The sequence below is a fragment of the Gavia stellata genome, chromosome 3 (genome assembly GCF_030936135.1).
Source record: "Gavia stellata isolate bGavSte3 chromosome 3, bGavSte3.hap2, whole genome shotgun sequence".
In the NCBI taxonomy this organism is placed as follows: domain Eukaryota; kingdom Metazoa; phylum Chordata; class Aves; order Gaviiformes; family Gaviidae; genus Gavia; species Gavia stellata.
In genome coordinates this window covers 57,203,057-57,219,410 of record NC_082596.1, presented here as the reverse complement: position 1 = coordinate 57,219,410, position 16,354 = coordinate 57,203,057, and the positions used below count along the sequence as shown (strand labels likewise).

Here is a 16,354-nt window from a genome sequence, read left to right as displayed (position 1 = left end):
TTGCAAGAATTGTATATTTAAAACATTTAATTTGGAAGAAAATAAAAATGAAAACCTTATCTATATAGACAAGTAATATCACCTGCATGCAAGCTAGCCTTCCCATGTTAATCCTCAAATAGAAAAATATTTTCCCTCTGTTATCATAATTATGAAAATTAAAGGGATTTTTTTTTTCCATTTGAGCAGAAGACATTTACTTAGCAACAACAACTACTTGGGGAAAAAGGCTGCTGACGATTTAGAAATAAAGAACCACTCAAGTTCCCATCAATTCCCTCACTGCAAACAAGTGTCCTTCAGTCAGTAATTTTATTCATTACATGCTTCTTTTCTCTCTGTCCATTTTTCTCTATTCATTACATTCAGGCGTCCAAAATTGTCCCCGAACTTCAACATGCAACTTCCAGCTGAAACTCCTTCATGCATCGAAAGGCAGAGCTTTGGAAGTTATCGTCTAACCCTCTGAACAACACACAGCAATCAATACCAATCCTTCACAGACAATTTAAAACAGCTCTAACACACAAGCCAGATCAGCCCTTCCCACCCAAATCAATCCTTTGTGAACATTACGTATGAGCTTCCTTTCCCATAAGAGATCAAGAATTTTCAAGATTTTCCAGGTAACATTGCACTTGGCAGATTTGTCCCTAAGATGTTAGAAGAAAAAAATTTGGAATTAAGATCCACTACAGGACTAATAGGCTTCTGATGGTCTGACACAAGGAAGCTTGGCAGTTTTTAAAGAACAGGTGTGAATTAATTATACTTAAATTGCATTGTCCCTATTTTGAGAAAGACAGGGTCATGTAACATGTCTTAAACCTAGACGGAAGGATGTCCACGTTGGGGAACAGACATTGTCCATGTTCCAGTCCAGGCTGGCAGGACACACAATGTAGGTACGTTAAAGGGCTCCCCACAGTTCTCCTGCCATTACTCAGCCACGGGGTGTCCTGGTCATTGCGCAGATCACAGTCTCTTTGGGTTGTGGGGTTTTGGTTCTTTAAGCTCCAAGGATCAGATTTGATACCTCATTGACCAGTGGGAACTAAAGTGATTTTAATCCTAAGGTCCTATGACCAAAACACAATGTAAAGTGGGAAGCTCTTGACAAGACAAAAAGAAAAGGACACCAGCCAAGTAAGACATCTAAGAATTTCTTGGTGTAAGACGGGTTAAGAAAAACAAAACAGAACAGCTGGAAGTCATGGCTATGCCCAACACAAGTCAATACAGCATTGTTCTGGACAGCCTCAGAGAAGAGGCAATTTCGAGAGACACCATTCACAGGAGTAGAATGGCAGAGCTCCATCAGCCTCTCTGTAACAGACTGTGCTGCAATATAGTTAAGTTGAGGCCCCCCTCTATATTCCCAGAACAGGGAGAGGAGAGCAGACCTGGTTTGGGGCAGCCCCAGACTCTCTAAACAGGTAGCATGAGCTGAAAGCCATTAAAGGAGACTAAGGGGTTCAGTGAGATTGATACACTGGAGAAAAAAAATATATACACTATTCAGAGCCTTGAAAGTAAGGCAAAGAAAGGATCTCAGCTGAGGGCAGTGAGTTAAAAAATACATAGAAGAAAAAAGATATTATGCATAGTACTTACCCGATAGTAGGACTAATGTTATGATCAAAGTGGTCCTGGACAAACCGACAAACAATGCTTGATTTCCCAACCCCAGTATCCTGAAAATACAGAAAAGCATGACAGTGAGTTCAGGAGACCCTAGATATCAATACTTCACCTGAAGAAATAGTCAAATATTAATTTGTGAAATTAAATCCTCTCTAGTGGCAAGTGGGGCAGGCTAAACATTTCAAAAGAAAAGCAAGCACATGGATTATCCTTTTCAAACGTCAGTATTGTGAATGGAGCTCCCTGGTCCCTTTCCCAACACCCCCTTCTCTCCAAGCCTTGTATTTTTTGGGTGGATTTCATATTCCTGTTTCAAGGACTGCAGTACTTCAAGTATAACCATTTACTTGTACAAGAAAAACCTGTGCTTTCAAACACATGGTGCATTACCCAGCAAAACCACAGAAACAATTTCATCCAGACCTGTTGCAAGGGCAGCCCAAGCATGCTTCCAAATCAGATTACTAACATCAACCTTTTAGCACACTGACAGCACTAACTTAGTAGAACTAACCTTTCCATGGCAAGACAAACCAGACCACGTGGTGGAAACTTCCCAGAGGCTTCAGGTGGTTTTGAAAAGGCAGAAATCCAAAGAGTTGGATCCCCAGAGATGTGCAACTATCCCTGTGCAGGTTGTGTTACTGGACTGCGGTGAAACAGCATTACTTTAAATGCAACACAATTTGCTCTCTACACTGCAATATTGCAGGAACAGTCTTTTTTTTTTAAAAAAAAACCACACCCTCTGCCCCCAAATTGGTAAGGAAAAACAACAGTAGTTCAGTACTAGAGTAAAATTCAAAACAAACTCTGAGACTGGGGGTGGGGAGGAGAAAAGCTTGACATTACTCAAATACTATTTTAGGCATTTAAGATATGAACAACTTCACCAAAAAGCTGCATTTTTCAGTTTGTCTCTGCTATTCTGTGAAGCCGTGGATGGTATATAGAAGAACATAAATTATACAGAGAATTATCAAGGAAGAGGAATAGCAATATCACTATGTCTCCCACAGAATTGCAAAGAGCCTCCTTAGAGACAAAAAGGATGCCAGGAAATCGATCCTGACCTTTCCAAGACATTAACAATGACAGTCCAGGGTCTAATCTAGCTCATTAAAAAGTCAATGGAAAGTTTTCTATTAATTTCATTGGAAGTGATTTCAGAACTACTAGATTGCACCTGGTAGTTCCATTTGTATCCACATTTTAAGACACTTGACTAATTTACATAAACTTCTCAAAAAGTGCCAAGACAAGAGAATACAGTTTGTGAAGAGCACTACACATGTATCTACATATTAAAAAAAAAAAAGCCTTTGCCTTTCCTGTAATCAACTTTGCAATATTTTATCTTCTTTTTGAATCTGAAAGAAAAAGAATGCCTGTAGTTAAGATTTCCTTTCATGTTTAAATGAAACTGTATCGCCACTGCAAGTGAAGTCTTTATAGACAGCACTTATTAGAAAACCATCATTTAAACTCTCATATTTAATTCAAAGCTGTCCTTAAGTCAGCTTAATAGCCATAATAAATGCTCATGCTACACAGTTGTTTATCTACTGTGTTCAGTCAATAGGAAAAAAAGATCAAAGAGAGGAGCAGTGTTTAAAACCAGGCCCGTAGCCTTTGATCAATAGCAGCAACACATCCTGTTGCTATTCCCAAATTTTGCCTTCATTATCGATTCCAGCTGACATCTCTGTGTTATTACTAGACTAGGATGGCAGAACATAATTAAAAAAAAAGTTCCTCTGTGCTGAAACTGAGGATCTAATTATTATTATGGATTTTAAACGTTGTGAAGAAACCAGAACTATCACCCACTGGGTGCGAGGGCTAACATTTCCCTCTTGCGGGGACAGTTTCTGCCGCCGTGTTTGAAACTAAGACATTTACTCCCGTGACCCAATCATGCTTTAGTTTCGTGTACTTCCTTCAGCTCCCTTGACAGGTCACTCAGAAGGACAACTGCAATTACAGCTCCTGAGGAAGAGAAGCCCAGTCTCTGGCACGGACGTGACATCCACAAGCACAGATTAAAGCTCAGCTCATTTTCCTGGAAGCTCCTACCTCTTCATCTTGCAGTTCATGGATCTTACTAAGATTTCAATCTTACTAAGATTTCATTGCTAATGTTAAATGAACTTTAGAAGTTTCTATTGCCCTTGCAACTCTCGCAACAAGCACGGCTAAACTTAAGCCCGTGCCAGGCACAGTGATAGCCTTCAAACAGCTTAGAAGTGTTCTTACACTTAGCTCCTGGGGTAGCTTGGACTATGGAGAGGGCTAACTTTAGCCCTGGTGTAACTCCAGTGAAACCAGTGGACTTGGACCACAAATGAACCTGTCTTTAGGACAACCACTGTTGCAGCCAGTGGCCACTGCTTTCCAGGAGCCAGGTAATTTATTGCACAAAGGGGTCCAGTTGAAACAAGCACTCCCAGCTTCTGTTTTGTTGCCTGGAGGATACAAATGCTGGCTTACCAGCTAATTAGAGCACAGAGGGGAAGGAGGGAAAAAAAGAAAAAGCTTCCTACTTAGGCAGCGATTATCATTCCATCGCAGGGTTCAAAACTACCTAGACAGTTTTCAGTCCATGTTACCGTACTCACGCCCATCAAACAAGACCTGCCTGAAAGCAAAGCAAATCATGGTGTATGAACATCACACAAAGACTTGAAAACATAGTAGAAATCTTCTACTGCTAATTGGACCTTATCTTTTACTGACAATAGGGAACCATCTTTAAGGTCTATCTCGCAGAAGTCAAGGAAAGCATGGTTGCTTCAAAGAAGTAGAAAAGGCATTCACTTCTCAGCAATGCATTGAAATTAAACCTCCTTGCTAAGGCTGTACAAAGCTTCCCTGCTACCCTCTGCTTTGTCCTTTACTATATGGTCTTCCTCTACATACATCCATTTTTCTAACATCTGATGGGGATGATCATCCTTGTTTTGTTCCTTTTTCTTCAAAGGATTATAACAGACTTGGGTAACACTCAGGCATGCAGATGACTTATGTTTTCAGTTCTCAAAGTCCTGCTTTTTGCCAGCTTTTTACACCCTCCAGTCTGTTCTTTTTTGGTTTACTCCATGTTGGTGTACATATAACATCAAACATACGCCAAGGAATAACATTTCAGCTTATGTAAAAGAACACAGTGGCATTGCGCTGAGTGGATTGAACAAGGTTTAGAAACTGAGAACACATCCTCAGGAGTTACGTCGCACTTTAAGGAACAGATCCTGCAATTCTTCAGAAAAATCCTTACCCATGGGAAATCCAAGGGTTTCAGCACTATACTAATTCACTCATCACGATCAAGAGCATACCACTCCATGAAAGTGGTGGCAAGAAAGGAATAAATATAAAATAATTATTCTGAATCAAGGTGTTCATGATGCATTTGATGAGTCACTCATGGGACCAACACCAACTGCATGTTTTGCTTTTCTCCTTTCTTCATAAGCCTCATAGCACACTTAAAAAATATCAGTTATAAACTGCATTATACTGAGATAAGCAAAAGTGGTGGAGTGGGGAGGGGAGAAAGGAAAGGAGTAGAAATGTAATCCACAGTAAGTGAACTGCCATTAGTTCACCAGAAGAAGTAGCTACAGCTTCAGAATCTCCCACTGGTCATCCAAAACGGATATGGAAATCTGAAGCCACATCAGATGTTTCTGATAAATACAAGGAACCAACACAAGCATGACCAATTCCTGATTTTTACCCTTTAACCCTGAAAAGACATTCTCTATTCCTCTAAAATCCTTTACACACAGACTTAAGGCACGAGGATTTTAAGAGCACCAGAATGGAGAGCAGCATGCCACAAAAAACAGTGCTTCCACCCACACTCCTGCTCATGGAGAACCACCCCACTTTGCTCTTCTCACCTCCCTTTACTGTAGAAAAGATGAGACTGCATTTCAAGCCAGCAGAATGACAGGATGCTGGTAACTAATCTGCAGGCAAACAAACAACCGAGCTGCTGATTTCTTCTGGCTAATTTGCAGCAGCATATAGGAAGATTAAAAAAAAAAAAAAAGGAAAGCACAAGTTCAATATGAGCAATATACTAAAAAAGAAAACCATTTTCCCATTACAAATAGGCAGCACATCCACTGTTCCAGATGTGTGCATCCTAGCAGAAAAAAATGATGCAGAAAAATTTAGCTCTTCAATTTAAATCTGGGTGTCTCATTTATACCTTTGCACAACCATACAGCTCAGTCCTCCAAGCACTTTTCCAAATTGAATGGTACTATACTACCCTGTAAACACATCCCTGATTAGTTAGTCATTAGTCTTGATATTATAATGTAATATTATAATAGCTTTTAATAGATTCAGATGGGTCAAGTCCTATTGCGCTGAGCAAACTAAACTCTTCATGTAAATTCTTTTTACATCTGAAATGGAATAAATGTTGAATTCACAAAAAATCCACACGTATCGTGACCGATGACTAAACAGCAGCCCTATAATTATGCACACTGCTGCAACAGCTATTTTGTTCTTGACTACGCAGAATCTTTCTGTGCTATGTTAACACAGAGGGCTTTTTAAATATAAGTAAAATTAGATAAACCACGCAAAATTCCTTTTATGACTCTAGGATTTTGGAAACACAAATAAAACAAGAATACTAGATGACATTTCACACGAGGAAATGGCACATTAAGAACAAACATACTGAAGAAACTGCCTTCTGTCCTCCCACTTGCAAAGTAAGAAAAAAAAAAGAACATCTGGCTTGTAACCACCACAGATCTCATGACTAACTTCCTATTTCAGCTTTAAAAGAAGGTTGAAATACCCTGGAGACGGGTGCCACAAAAATCTGCATTGAGGAGTAAAGGAGAACGGATCTCTATAAAATAAGAATCCAACACACAGCTCCTTCAGAAGGATGGAAGTTTTCCCATCAGCTTACACAAAGCCAAGATTCAATCCACGGTATTTCAATTTGTATATTTTGTTATACATTAAAAATGGCTGCCCCCTCCAAAGCATTTCTCATGATAACCAAGATTCACTGAGACATGATCTACAGGCAGAGGTGTCATTAAAACTAACTGGGTTTAACATGCATTTGATTACATATTGGAAGAAGGATCATACCCTAACAGCCTGGAAGGTATTAATACTAAGTGCTCCAGAAAAGCAGGTAAAGCCAATATTATTTCAACAATAATATGACACACACTTGAAAGTGACAACCCTGTATCCTTTCCCATAAGCAAGAAATCGATCCCATGGTTCACGTGGCTTCCACCGAACTTGGCAGGACTCCCCTGCACCTCACAGCGGGACTGCATCTGCCCCTCAGAGCCACTTTGTGCTGGGGGTCCCCAAAAGCTTACCTGCCACCCACCCTAGCTGCAAAAGCACCACGAGCCTTTGACAGCTCAGTCCTTCCTCAGAGGACCCCTGATCAAGAGAAAAAGAGTGCAACCAATGCAGTCAGGGCTGATTTAGTGCAACCCCCAGACAGCCTCCCGTGGCGTGGCTGCTTCATCATGCACATAGCTGGAATTACAAAGCTGCTCACACCGATGAAAACCCAGGTTGTAGGCAGAAGGCGATACTGGAACCTACCGGCAAGCTATTTTGAAGCTTTCTCAGGACAGGTTAGCATCAAGAGGTGCAATAAGTGCATGCACCAGAAACAACCGTGGTCAAATTTGGCCCACCAATGATCTTCTCAGTGCACCTTCCAGTGAGATAATGCTGCCTTGTGTCATCTTTCAGACACTGAGAGGAGAGGGGGGGAAAAAAAAAAGGGCTCAATCAGACATACAGAACAAGGGTACAGTCAAAAAGCTGTCCCACCCTCCTGGAAGAGGATGTGGCTGTTCCTGATTATTGAGAGAAGCAACAATTCCTGGCTCCCTGTCACATATTCATGCCACCAGACAAACTTCTTGGCTGGTTCATTACTAACTCAAAATAACAGAGGAGCCAGTTTATGCTCAAGATTTCCCAAGCTAAATTCTCCTCTTTGTTACACCGATTTGACTCTTGGCAGTGCTATAGCAGATAGGAAGGAGAGGTCCTCGCCTTGCCCAGTGCAGAACTTTCATTGTTGAAATAATTAAGGTGTACAGATGAAAACATTTGAGTTGGTATGAAGTTGCCAAAAAGGAGAAAACTGTCTGTTATCATAAATACATTTGGTATCTTAAATAAATAAAAAAAAAAAGGCACTCAAAATCTCTGCAACTAGCCAGACAAATCTGAGGTAGAAAGACATGGTTTCAACTATAGGAGAAAAAAAATAATCAATGCATCTCACAAAAAATGCAGATGCAGAGAGACCTTTTATTCTAGTAGCTCTGTAAAGCGCAGCTGGTTTTGACTTGGCAGTTCAGCTTCTGCACATTAAAATAGCCGTTCTTTCCACTGTCAGAATTGGCCACGCTTTAGTTTTTGATTTACAGCTGAATCCCCCTGGCCCATTCCCATTACCCTCAGCAGGACTTCGATGGAATTTGAAAATTCACAGCAGTGTAATCACATTGCAGTGCTGCTAGATGGTTAGCATTTTATTCGCTATCATAAAACAAATCACTAGGCCTACACTGTAAAGTATAGCTGGGCTTTTGAAGAAATGTACGCTCAGCTCTGGTCAAGCCTGGTATCTAGGAAGAATGTCACCCCTCAGGCAAGGTCTGGCATGCAGCGCTGAGATATGCAACCTGCATCTTCACTGCTTTCGGAGATGCCAGTTCTTGGCCCAAAGGCACGTGATGTGGTAAGGCTGAGTACAGGATTATGGCTGTCTTTTAAATTCCATTTGGAAGTAAAAAAGCGATGAGCTGAACAACAAAATAAATCTTTGCAACTTGCAGCCTGCTTTAGTCCTCTATGCCTGCCATTAACATTTTAATCATTACTCAGACGCAGGCAGCATTGCAATACTTTCCATGTCTTACTAATCCAGTTACAGCTGCTCTGGAAGGCTGTGGCAGGCGGCTTGAAGAGCATGTGAAACTGGCTTTGGATTTTTATCAACCATATGAACATACAAGGAAGAGTTATGCACAACAGACTCCTGATCATGGTGTCCAAGGGCAGTATTTTAATCCAAGAATCACTCTACCCAAGAAACTTTTGCTAGCCTTAAACACATCCTTCGTCCTTCCCTGTATTTGGGTATCACTTACTTGTGAAGACACTGCTGTAAGGAGAAATACCTTTCGGGAGACCTGGGTTCAGAGACACCCCTGGGACTGAACTGAATCTGCCAAATGTCAGGCTTGTCGCAGTAAAAATGCAGCCAGGTGCTGCGGAGTGGTGTCTAGGAAGAAGTGCAAATAGCTTCTCCATGTATTCAGTTTTTCCATCTGCAAGAGGTATCAAGTGAGCAAATCCGACCACTGCACAAGCACACAGATGAAAATACAAGAGCAGCCCTTAGACTTGACGCACTGGCACTTAGCCGCTTCACCAACACAAAACTGCCTGAGACTTCAGCCTGAACCAGAGGGATGCAGGCTGAGGTGCTCTGAAGCCGCGCTTCCACGGTCGAAAGAATAAGCATCTCATTCAGGACACAAATGATTTTTCTAAATGCCAATTTTCGTTACAGCTCTGTACAATGAGAAAGAGATTATCTCCCCTGTGAGCTACACAATTCCCAGAGAAGATGCTTTTCCTGTGGATTTGCTGGGATCCCCCTTCCAGAGCTACAGAACTGGCCCAGGGGCACGCCTGTTGCCCAAAGCAGCAGCACAGTTTTTCAACTCCCAGCCTGGCCCTCTACCAAACAAGAGGTCTATTGTGTTTTTCCTCCTTACCCCATCACCACCACCTTTAACTGTTTGAATTTACTCACTACCTCTGGTACTCCGAAAAGCTTGTACAAGCCTGGCAAGGTACTTCTGCAACAAGAGCTCCAAACGACATCAGACATGGCTTTATACCACCAGTGATGTACAAGAAGTTTCTGCAAAGGTCTGGGGTGTACTCAGTTGCAAAGCAAACTTTTCAAAGGGAAGAACTGGAACCAGAATTGTGGACAGGACTGTCCACATGCTATCACGCACTTTCCCAAGTGAAGGGTACTTGCCGGATGGACACTAATGCTCTCATTGAGTACTGTAACTGAGTTGCCCAAGATCCCAGCACAAACACATGGATCTTGATGCAACCATGTTTTTAGGGGGAGGATTATTCTGCAGTGTCTCATTCCTTCAGTAGGAACCACCACAGTTCTTTTGGTCATTTGTCCACGTGTGAACCTTACAAGAACTTCCCTGTCTGCATTTCTGTTTGTTGCATGCCCTTCTTAAAATATTACCACGTATTGTGAGTTTAAAGTCAGTCGGTATACTAGTCCCATAAAGTTAGGATGGTCTGTGTCAATTATCCCACGGTAAAACACCCTACACATAATTTCTAATTGCTAGTGTACTTTCAGGCAAATGCTGGTGTTGTGGAGCACGAATTAGCCACAGAATAAGGTTTTTTCCCTCTGATGCATATTAGAATTAGATTAACTCCAATTCCCTCTATACGTAGGAAGTGCACCTCTTGTTCTCAGAGGCATTTTTCTACCCCCAAGCAGGTCAGTCCTGTTATATGAGAATACAATCCTTCCTCCTAGTGTTGCAAGGACTGCATTTGGCACAGGAATTCTTGGCTCTACCGTTCTCAGCTCACTATCTGTTAAATGAAAATAATAATTACTTCATTTTACCTTGAAACAGCATTATGAGGGTTTAAACCAGTGACAGTTGTAAAGTGTTCAGACGGTACAGTGACAAAGAACTGTTTAAGTGCCTTAAGAGACAGTCATGCCAAGTTCATTTGTTTGGTATTTATACCCGCCTTCAATACCACCTGTGTATTCCTAACGGCTATTTTAAAACAGAAAAATATCTGCTGGTCAGGGCTTAATGCTATCTGGCCTCCGAATGCGTAACACATCATCTGATCCCTTCTCTCCATTTGTTTTCCCTTTGTCCACATAGGTTAGCAAAATGCCTACGGTGACTGCCCATCTGCTTCGCCCCAGAGCTGGCGGTGTCCGCAGCCCTGTCCACCTCTCCCGTTCCCAATCAGCCACTGAAGCCAAATGCCTGCTGCCAGGTTTTGACTCCCTTACCAATTGTGATTATTCAGCCTCTGGCTTCCTGCACACATCCTCCTGTGGAATTAAACTCAGGCACACATAGCTGCTCTGCTACCTGCTGTACTAGGAGCCAGCGAATGCAGTCCTACTTGTCCTGCCATTTTGTAAGCTTCTCTGGAGTTAGTAAGTTTGTCCATATTCACTGTGACAGGTCTATTGCTCTCCACTCGATCCCAGCCCACTAATCTTTTAGAGACAAAAAGTTTCAAATACACCTTCTTTAATACTTGCTGCATCCTTTCCACTCTCATAGACAAAAAAAGAACATTTCCAGCCCTCCCCCACCTCCAGACTGCAATATTAGTTACAATCTCTCCATCTACCTACTTCTGTCAGAGATATGCCCAGAGACTCCAATCAACACCACGGCCTCACCAAACTATGAAGTAGAAAAGCAAGCATAGATGGCCAAAAGCACTTTACCATCCTATTAAGGCCATGTGCCTGGCCAGAGATGAGAGAGGCTGAAGGGCAGCTAATGTCTGTATAGTAGCTAATGTTAATAAATTCACTTTCCTAGAGACATTAATATCTTTGCATATGTAATATTATAGGAAACCAAAGTCTCTCCTAGAGTATTTCCAAGATACTTGGCATTATCCTGCTATCATAACTAGGGCTCCAATCTCAAGCTCTTCATGCTGAGTTGAAGGCATGGAGAGTCACAGCTGCAGCCTGAAGACCTTCAAGATGCGTGGACCAGCCATATCCTTCCTCCTCTTTCTTCCCCAAACACTTGGTTTTCAAATGGATTCGCCCAAAGCGCTCTCTCTCATCTGGCAGCTAGTAAGCACTCCACTAACTTCAGCTGAAGATTTGACTCCAAGTGTGGGAAGGTTTCTCCAAATGTGGGGACTCAAGAGAAGGAACATTATCATCTTGAAAGAAGGCAAGACAGTGCTGGAAAGATGACCTACTCAGAAAGGGAGCTATCTTTCCTTTGTACATAGTCCAGTGACTGACATGGCATTAAATCAGCAGAAAGGAACAAATCCTTGTTTTACACCGCACTAGCAGTGGGTGGCAGGATTAGCAGTCAGTTGAACTACCTACCACACAAGAAATCACGAAGTGGCCCATGTAGCTGCTGTACATTTGCCCACCCAGCGCTTATAAACTGTGCTGCTCTTCCACGACCTGTCAACTCTTTTTCATGTGTGAAGTTGGCAGGGGAACTATAAAGCGATCTTTATTTATGAGACAGGGGGCTGTGGAGGGAAAGGGATAATAAAGAAGCCTCCTTCAAAGCTATTCTTTAAAATAACTCCAATAGAATAAAAACAAATAAATAAAACCATAAGACAAAACAGAGATGCGACTGATGTAGAAAACATAGCCTGTGGGTCAGTACTCCAGCTACCTCAGTTCCTTTCTCTGCAACATGACTCAACAACAGCAACACTGTAGAATATATTAAAAAATAATAACACATTAACACTGCAGCCAGCCTAGCCCCAGAATGCCCAACTTAGCAAAAGCTCATCTACTTTGGTCAAAAAAAACCCCAAACCCATACTCTCATTCAAATATATATGTTTAATCACTGCATCTTACCGTACAAAGTACAAGCTAACCACACTGCCACGCTAGCATGAGTGTGGATGGCAAAGATAAAAGCCTTCAATCATTAATATTACCTAGAAACTGCTTCCCAACGTCAAATTTCCAGCTAATTCTGTCTTTTCTAACACATTTCCTTCCCCTCTCCACAGAAGTTATCAAATTCAGAGCAGTAGTTGAACTGCCAAGAGAAATGGAGGATTTTAAATTGAAATCAAAGAACAGAATCTCAATCAATCAATTTCTTATGCCCTTCACAGCATGTGGTGTAGATGGCTGTGGAGGAAGAAGTGCTTAGCCTGGTGAAAAGGAAGACGGAAACTTCGTGTTTATTTGCATTCCTTCATCTCAAATTGTGGCTTTTGGGGGCATCAGCAATTCGCTTAAGATGCTGAACTCCTTGTTTTGAACAGCCTCTACAGTTTCAAGTAAGAGCATGATCTCTATAAAAAGCAGCTGCAAATAAGGTGGTATCAATCTAGCTGACTAATAAGATGAGAGGATGAAAGTAGAAACAAGAGGAACACCCTTCAGGGAGCACTTTCACACACACACCCCTCTCCTTTGGAGTAGCAGCACATGCCAACAAATGATCAAAAAACCCTACCAGTGGATAGGGGAGACCCAACAGTGCAAAGCCTGAGGGCATCCTCAGTGAGACCTGCTGATGCTTTACACTACAGTAAAGCGGCTTTTGAGTACAACAGTGTGGTCACAAGCTGTGCAGAACCAATGCAGCCTTTTGGGGACCTCAACATCAAACAAGGCACTGCCTGATTAAGTCAAAGGGAACAACTTAGCTTCAAAAAAAACGACTCAAGACTGAACACATGGCAAGAACCAAGACCCCTCGCTACCTGACACAGCTGCCTACCAAAGAAAGCTCCATCACAAAACCAAACACCATAAAACCCTTCCACAAGGGCTGGACTGTGCTGCAATGCAAAGGAGGGCATTTAATTGGGAAATAGCACCACCTGGTGACTCCTGGTACTAAGAAAAAAAGAAACAGTCAACTTGGCCATACTGGCACAGGAGAAAAAGGAGCACTGGCTAAATTGCTCAAGTGAGTTGGGAACCAAGAGCCTGGGTAAGGAAGGAAAAAGGACTGCATGATGGATACAAGAACAAGACAAATGGGACAGACAGAGGTGGAGAAAAGAAGAATGCCTGAGCATCTTCCCTTGGAAACATGGGCATCTCCCACTGCTGTGACCACCTCAGGAGCCCTGCACGACAACGAGTGGTGTGAACATAGTAAAGAAAGCTGCAAAGGGATGCCCATATCCCACACATAAATCCCTGTATTAATGTACCATCAAAACCACCCAAGCCTGCAAAGTATCAACAATGTCATATGCCTCAGAGGGACTTTTTTTTTTGTTCATTTTTTAGGAGATCTATAGCTGCGGGACTTCATAGAGTCACTACTGCGCAAACAAGAATCACGCCACTATTTGCTCTATACTGATCGTTGAATCACAAGATCCTCTTGACCAAAGCATAACACAGACCAGCAGGTAAACCTACCCTGCCAGATGCCCTGTAAGTGACAAGAGAGCGTATTATCTCACACTTCACAGTACACTCTCCCATCTCTTCACTCCCACCACCCCAGTTCACTTTAATGACCTCTCCCTTTTACTGGCTTGCTGATTCCCAGCTGAGCACCACCATGCACAGATGCTTAAGTATGATCACTTCCACATCCACCACTTCATTTTTCAGGTGAGGAAGAGAAATGAGCACCCCAGTTTACGATGGAAAAATTCCTACTGTGGTGCCACAGATGGGTGATGGTCACCACTCATCATCTCCCCCCTTCCTCCAACAAAGGAGGAACCAAGAGCAAACTTAGCAGATCTCTCCAACGTGTGAAACCTCAACAGGGAGGAGCTAAATAAAGCCGAAGTAAACAAAGAAATATTGCAAGTCCTACTTTAATGCCTATGGAATTTTACCATGAGCAGTATCTGAGTTTGTAACTCAGATGGTCAGAGTTTATTTTCTAGACAAACTTAGGAGACCTTTTAACATCTGCACACTGCCATCCTTTTCCTACCCGCTCTATCTCAAAATATACATGCAGTCACAAAAATCCATTTGACACAGAAAAATTCCTGTTTAAAATACAGTACAATGCTGTGTGAACAGTATCTGCTTAGGAATCCTGATAATTGGCCCTGAACTTGAAAAATTAAGTAAGGGATAAGTGTTAAGGAAGTAACTCACAAGTCACTGTACCTCACATTGTCAATGAGTATTGATTGCAGGGGCTGTTACCTCTATAGGCCATATGCACACACACCAGCATAACAATCTGGTTAAATACCATTCATCATCATTGTGCAATGCAGTGATCAGAGAAACTAAGTTCAGTTTTCAGACTAAATACATAAATAACCTGAGGCTTTCATAGTTCAGGAAACACATTAGGCAACAGCATCCTGACAAACGCTGTTTTTTAGTACGGTTTAGGAGCAAAAAATTGGATAAACAATTCTGCATTACTCTTTCCAAACCAAATTCTTTTTCTAAGTGAACCTTGCCCACATATATTTGTAGCAGCTGAAACTTTCAAAATAATTGTATGATGAGGAAATAATCTTTGACCTGAATTGCTGTTTGACACAAGTTTCTGTTCATACTCCAGCACCCTGCCTCTTCTGCTGTCAAATCCTATCATTAGGGGCCATAATTTCAAAATAGAGACTTGTTAGTGTCACTTACTGTCACGGTTTAGCCCCAAACGGACTAATCACCACACAGCCGCTCACTCACTCCCCTTCCTCAGCTGGACAGGAGAGAGAAAATATGAGGAAAGGCTCGTAGGTCGAGACAAGGACATAGGGAGATCACTCACCAATTACCATCATGGGCAAAACAGACTTGACTTGGGGAAATTAGTTTAATTTATTACCAATCAAAATCAGAGTAGGATAATGAGAAATAAAACCAAATCTCAAAAAAAAAAACCCCACCTTCCCCCCACCCCTCCCTTCTTCCCAGGCTCAACTTCACTCCTGATTTTTCTCTACCTCTTCCCCCCGAGCGGCGCAGGGGGACGGGGAATGGGGGTTGCGGTCAGTTCATCACACGTTGTTTCTGCTGCTCCTTCCCCCTCACACTCTTCCCCTGCTCCAGCGTGGGGTCCCTCCCACAGGAGACAGTTCTCCACAAACTTCTCCAACGTGGGTCCTTCCCATGGGCTGGAGTTCTTCACAAACTGCTCCAGTGTGGGTCCTTTCCATGGGGTGCAGTCCTTCAGGAACAGACGGCTCCAGCGTGGGTCCCCACAGGGTCACAAGTCCTGCCAGCAAACCTGCTCCAGCGTGGGCTACTCTCTCCGCAGGGCCACAGGTCCTGCCAGGAGCCTGCTCCAGCGTAGGCTTCCCACGGGGTCACAGCCTTCTTTGGGCATCCACCTGCTCCAGCGTGGGGTCCTCCACGGGCTGCAGGTGGATATCTGCTCCACCGTGGACCTCCATGGGCTGCAGGGGACAGCCTGCCTCACCATGGTCTTCACCACGGGCTGCAGGGGAATCTCTGCTCCGGTGCCTGGAGCCTCTCCTCCCCCTCCTCCTTCACTGACCTTGGTGTCTGCAGAGTTGTTTCTCTCACATATTCTCACTCCTCTCTTCTCTGGCTGCCATTTGCCAGTTTTTCCCCCCCTTCTTAAATATGTTATCTCAGAGGCGCTACCACTGTTGCTGATTAGCTCAGCCTTAGCGAGTGGCAGGTCCGCCTTGGAGCCGGCTGGCATTGGCTTTATTGGACACAGGGGAAGTTTCTAGCAGCTTCTCACAGAAGCCACCCCTGTAGCCCCCCCCCGCTACCAAAACGCTGCTACGCAAACCCAATACACTTACTAAATAGGAAGAAAAAAAGATTTGATACACCTGTTCCCACATAGAAGATATTAAAAATCTTCCACGGAGTCTGGAATTGATAATCCAATCCAAACAATAGTTTCATATTACAGATCACCTTCAAATACCAACA

General features: G+C 42.7%; 1 protein-coding gene across 1 annotated transcript in view; it reads right to left on the bottom strand.

Moving 5' to 3' along the window:
- The window catches only part of RAB31 (RAB31, member RAS oncogene family), a 65,982-nt gene that overhangs the window by 35,885 nt on the left and 13,743 nt on the right, over nt 1-16,354 (bottom strand). Inside the window, exon 2 of the mRNA XM_059815633.1 lies at nt 1,615-1,694. Coding sequence (XP_059671616.1) covers nt 1,615-1,694 — 80 coding nt within the window. The remainder of the gene's footprint in view (nt 1-1,614; nt 1,695-16,354) is intronic.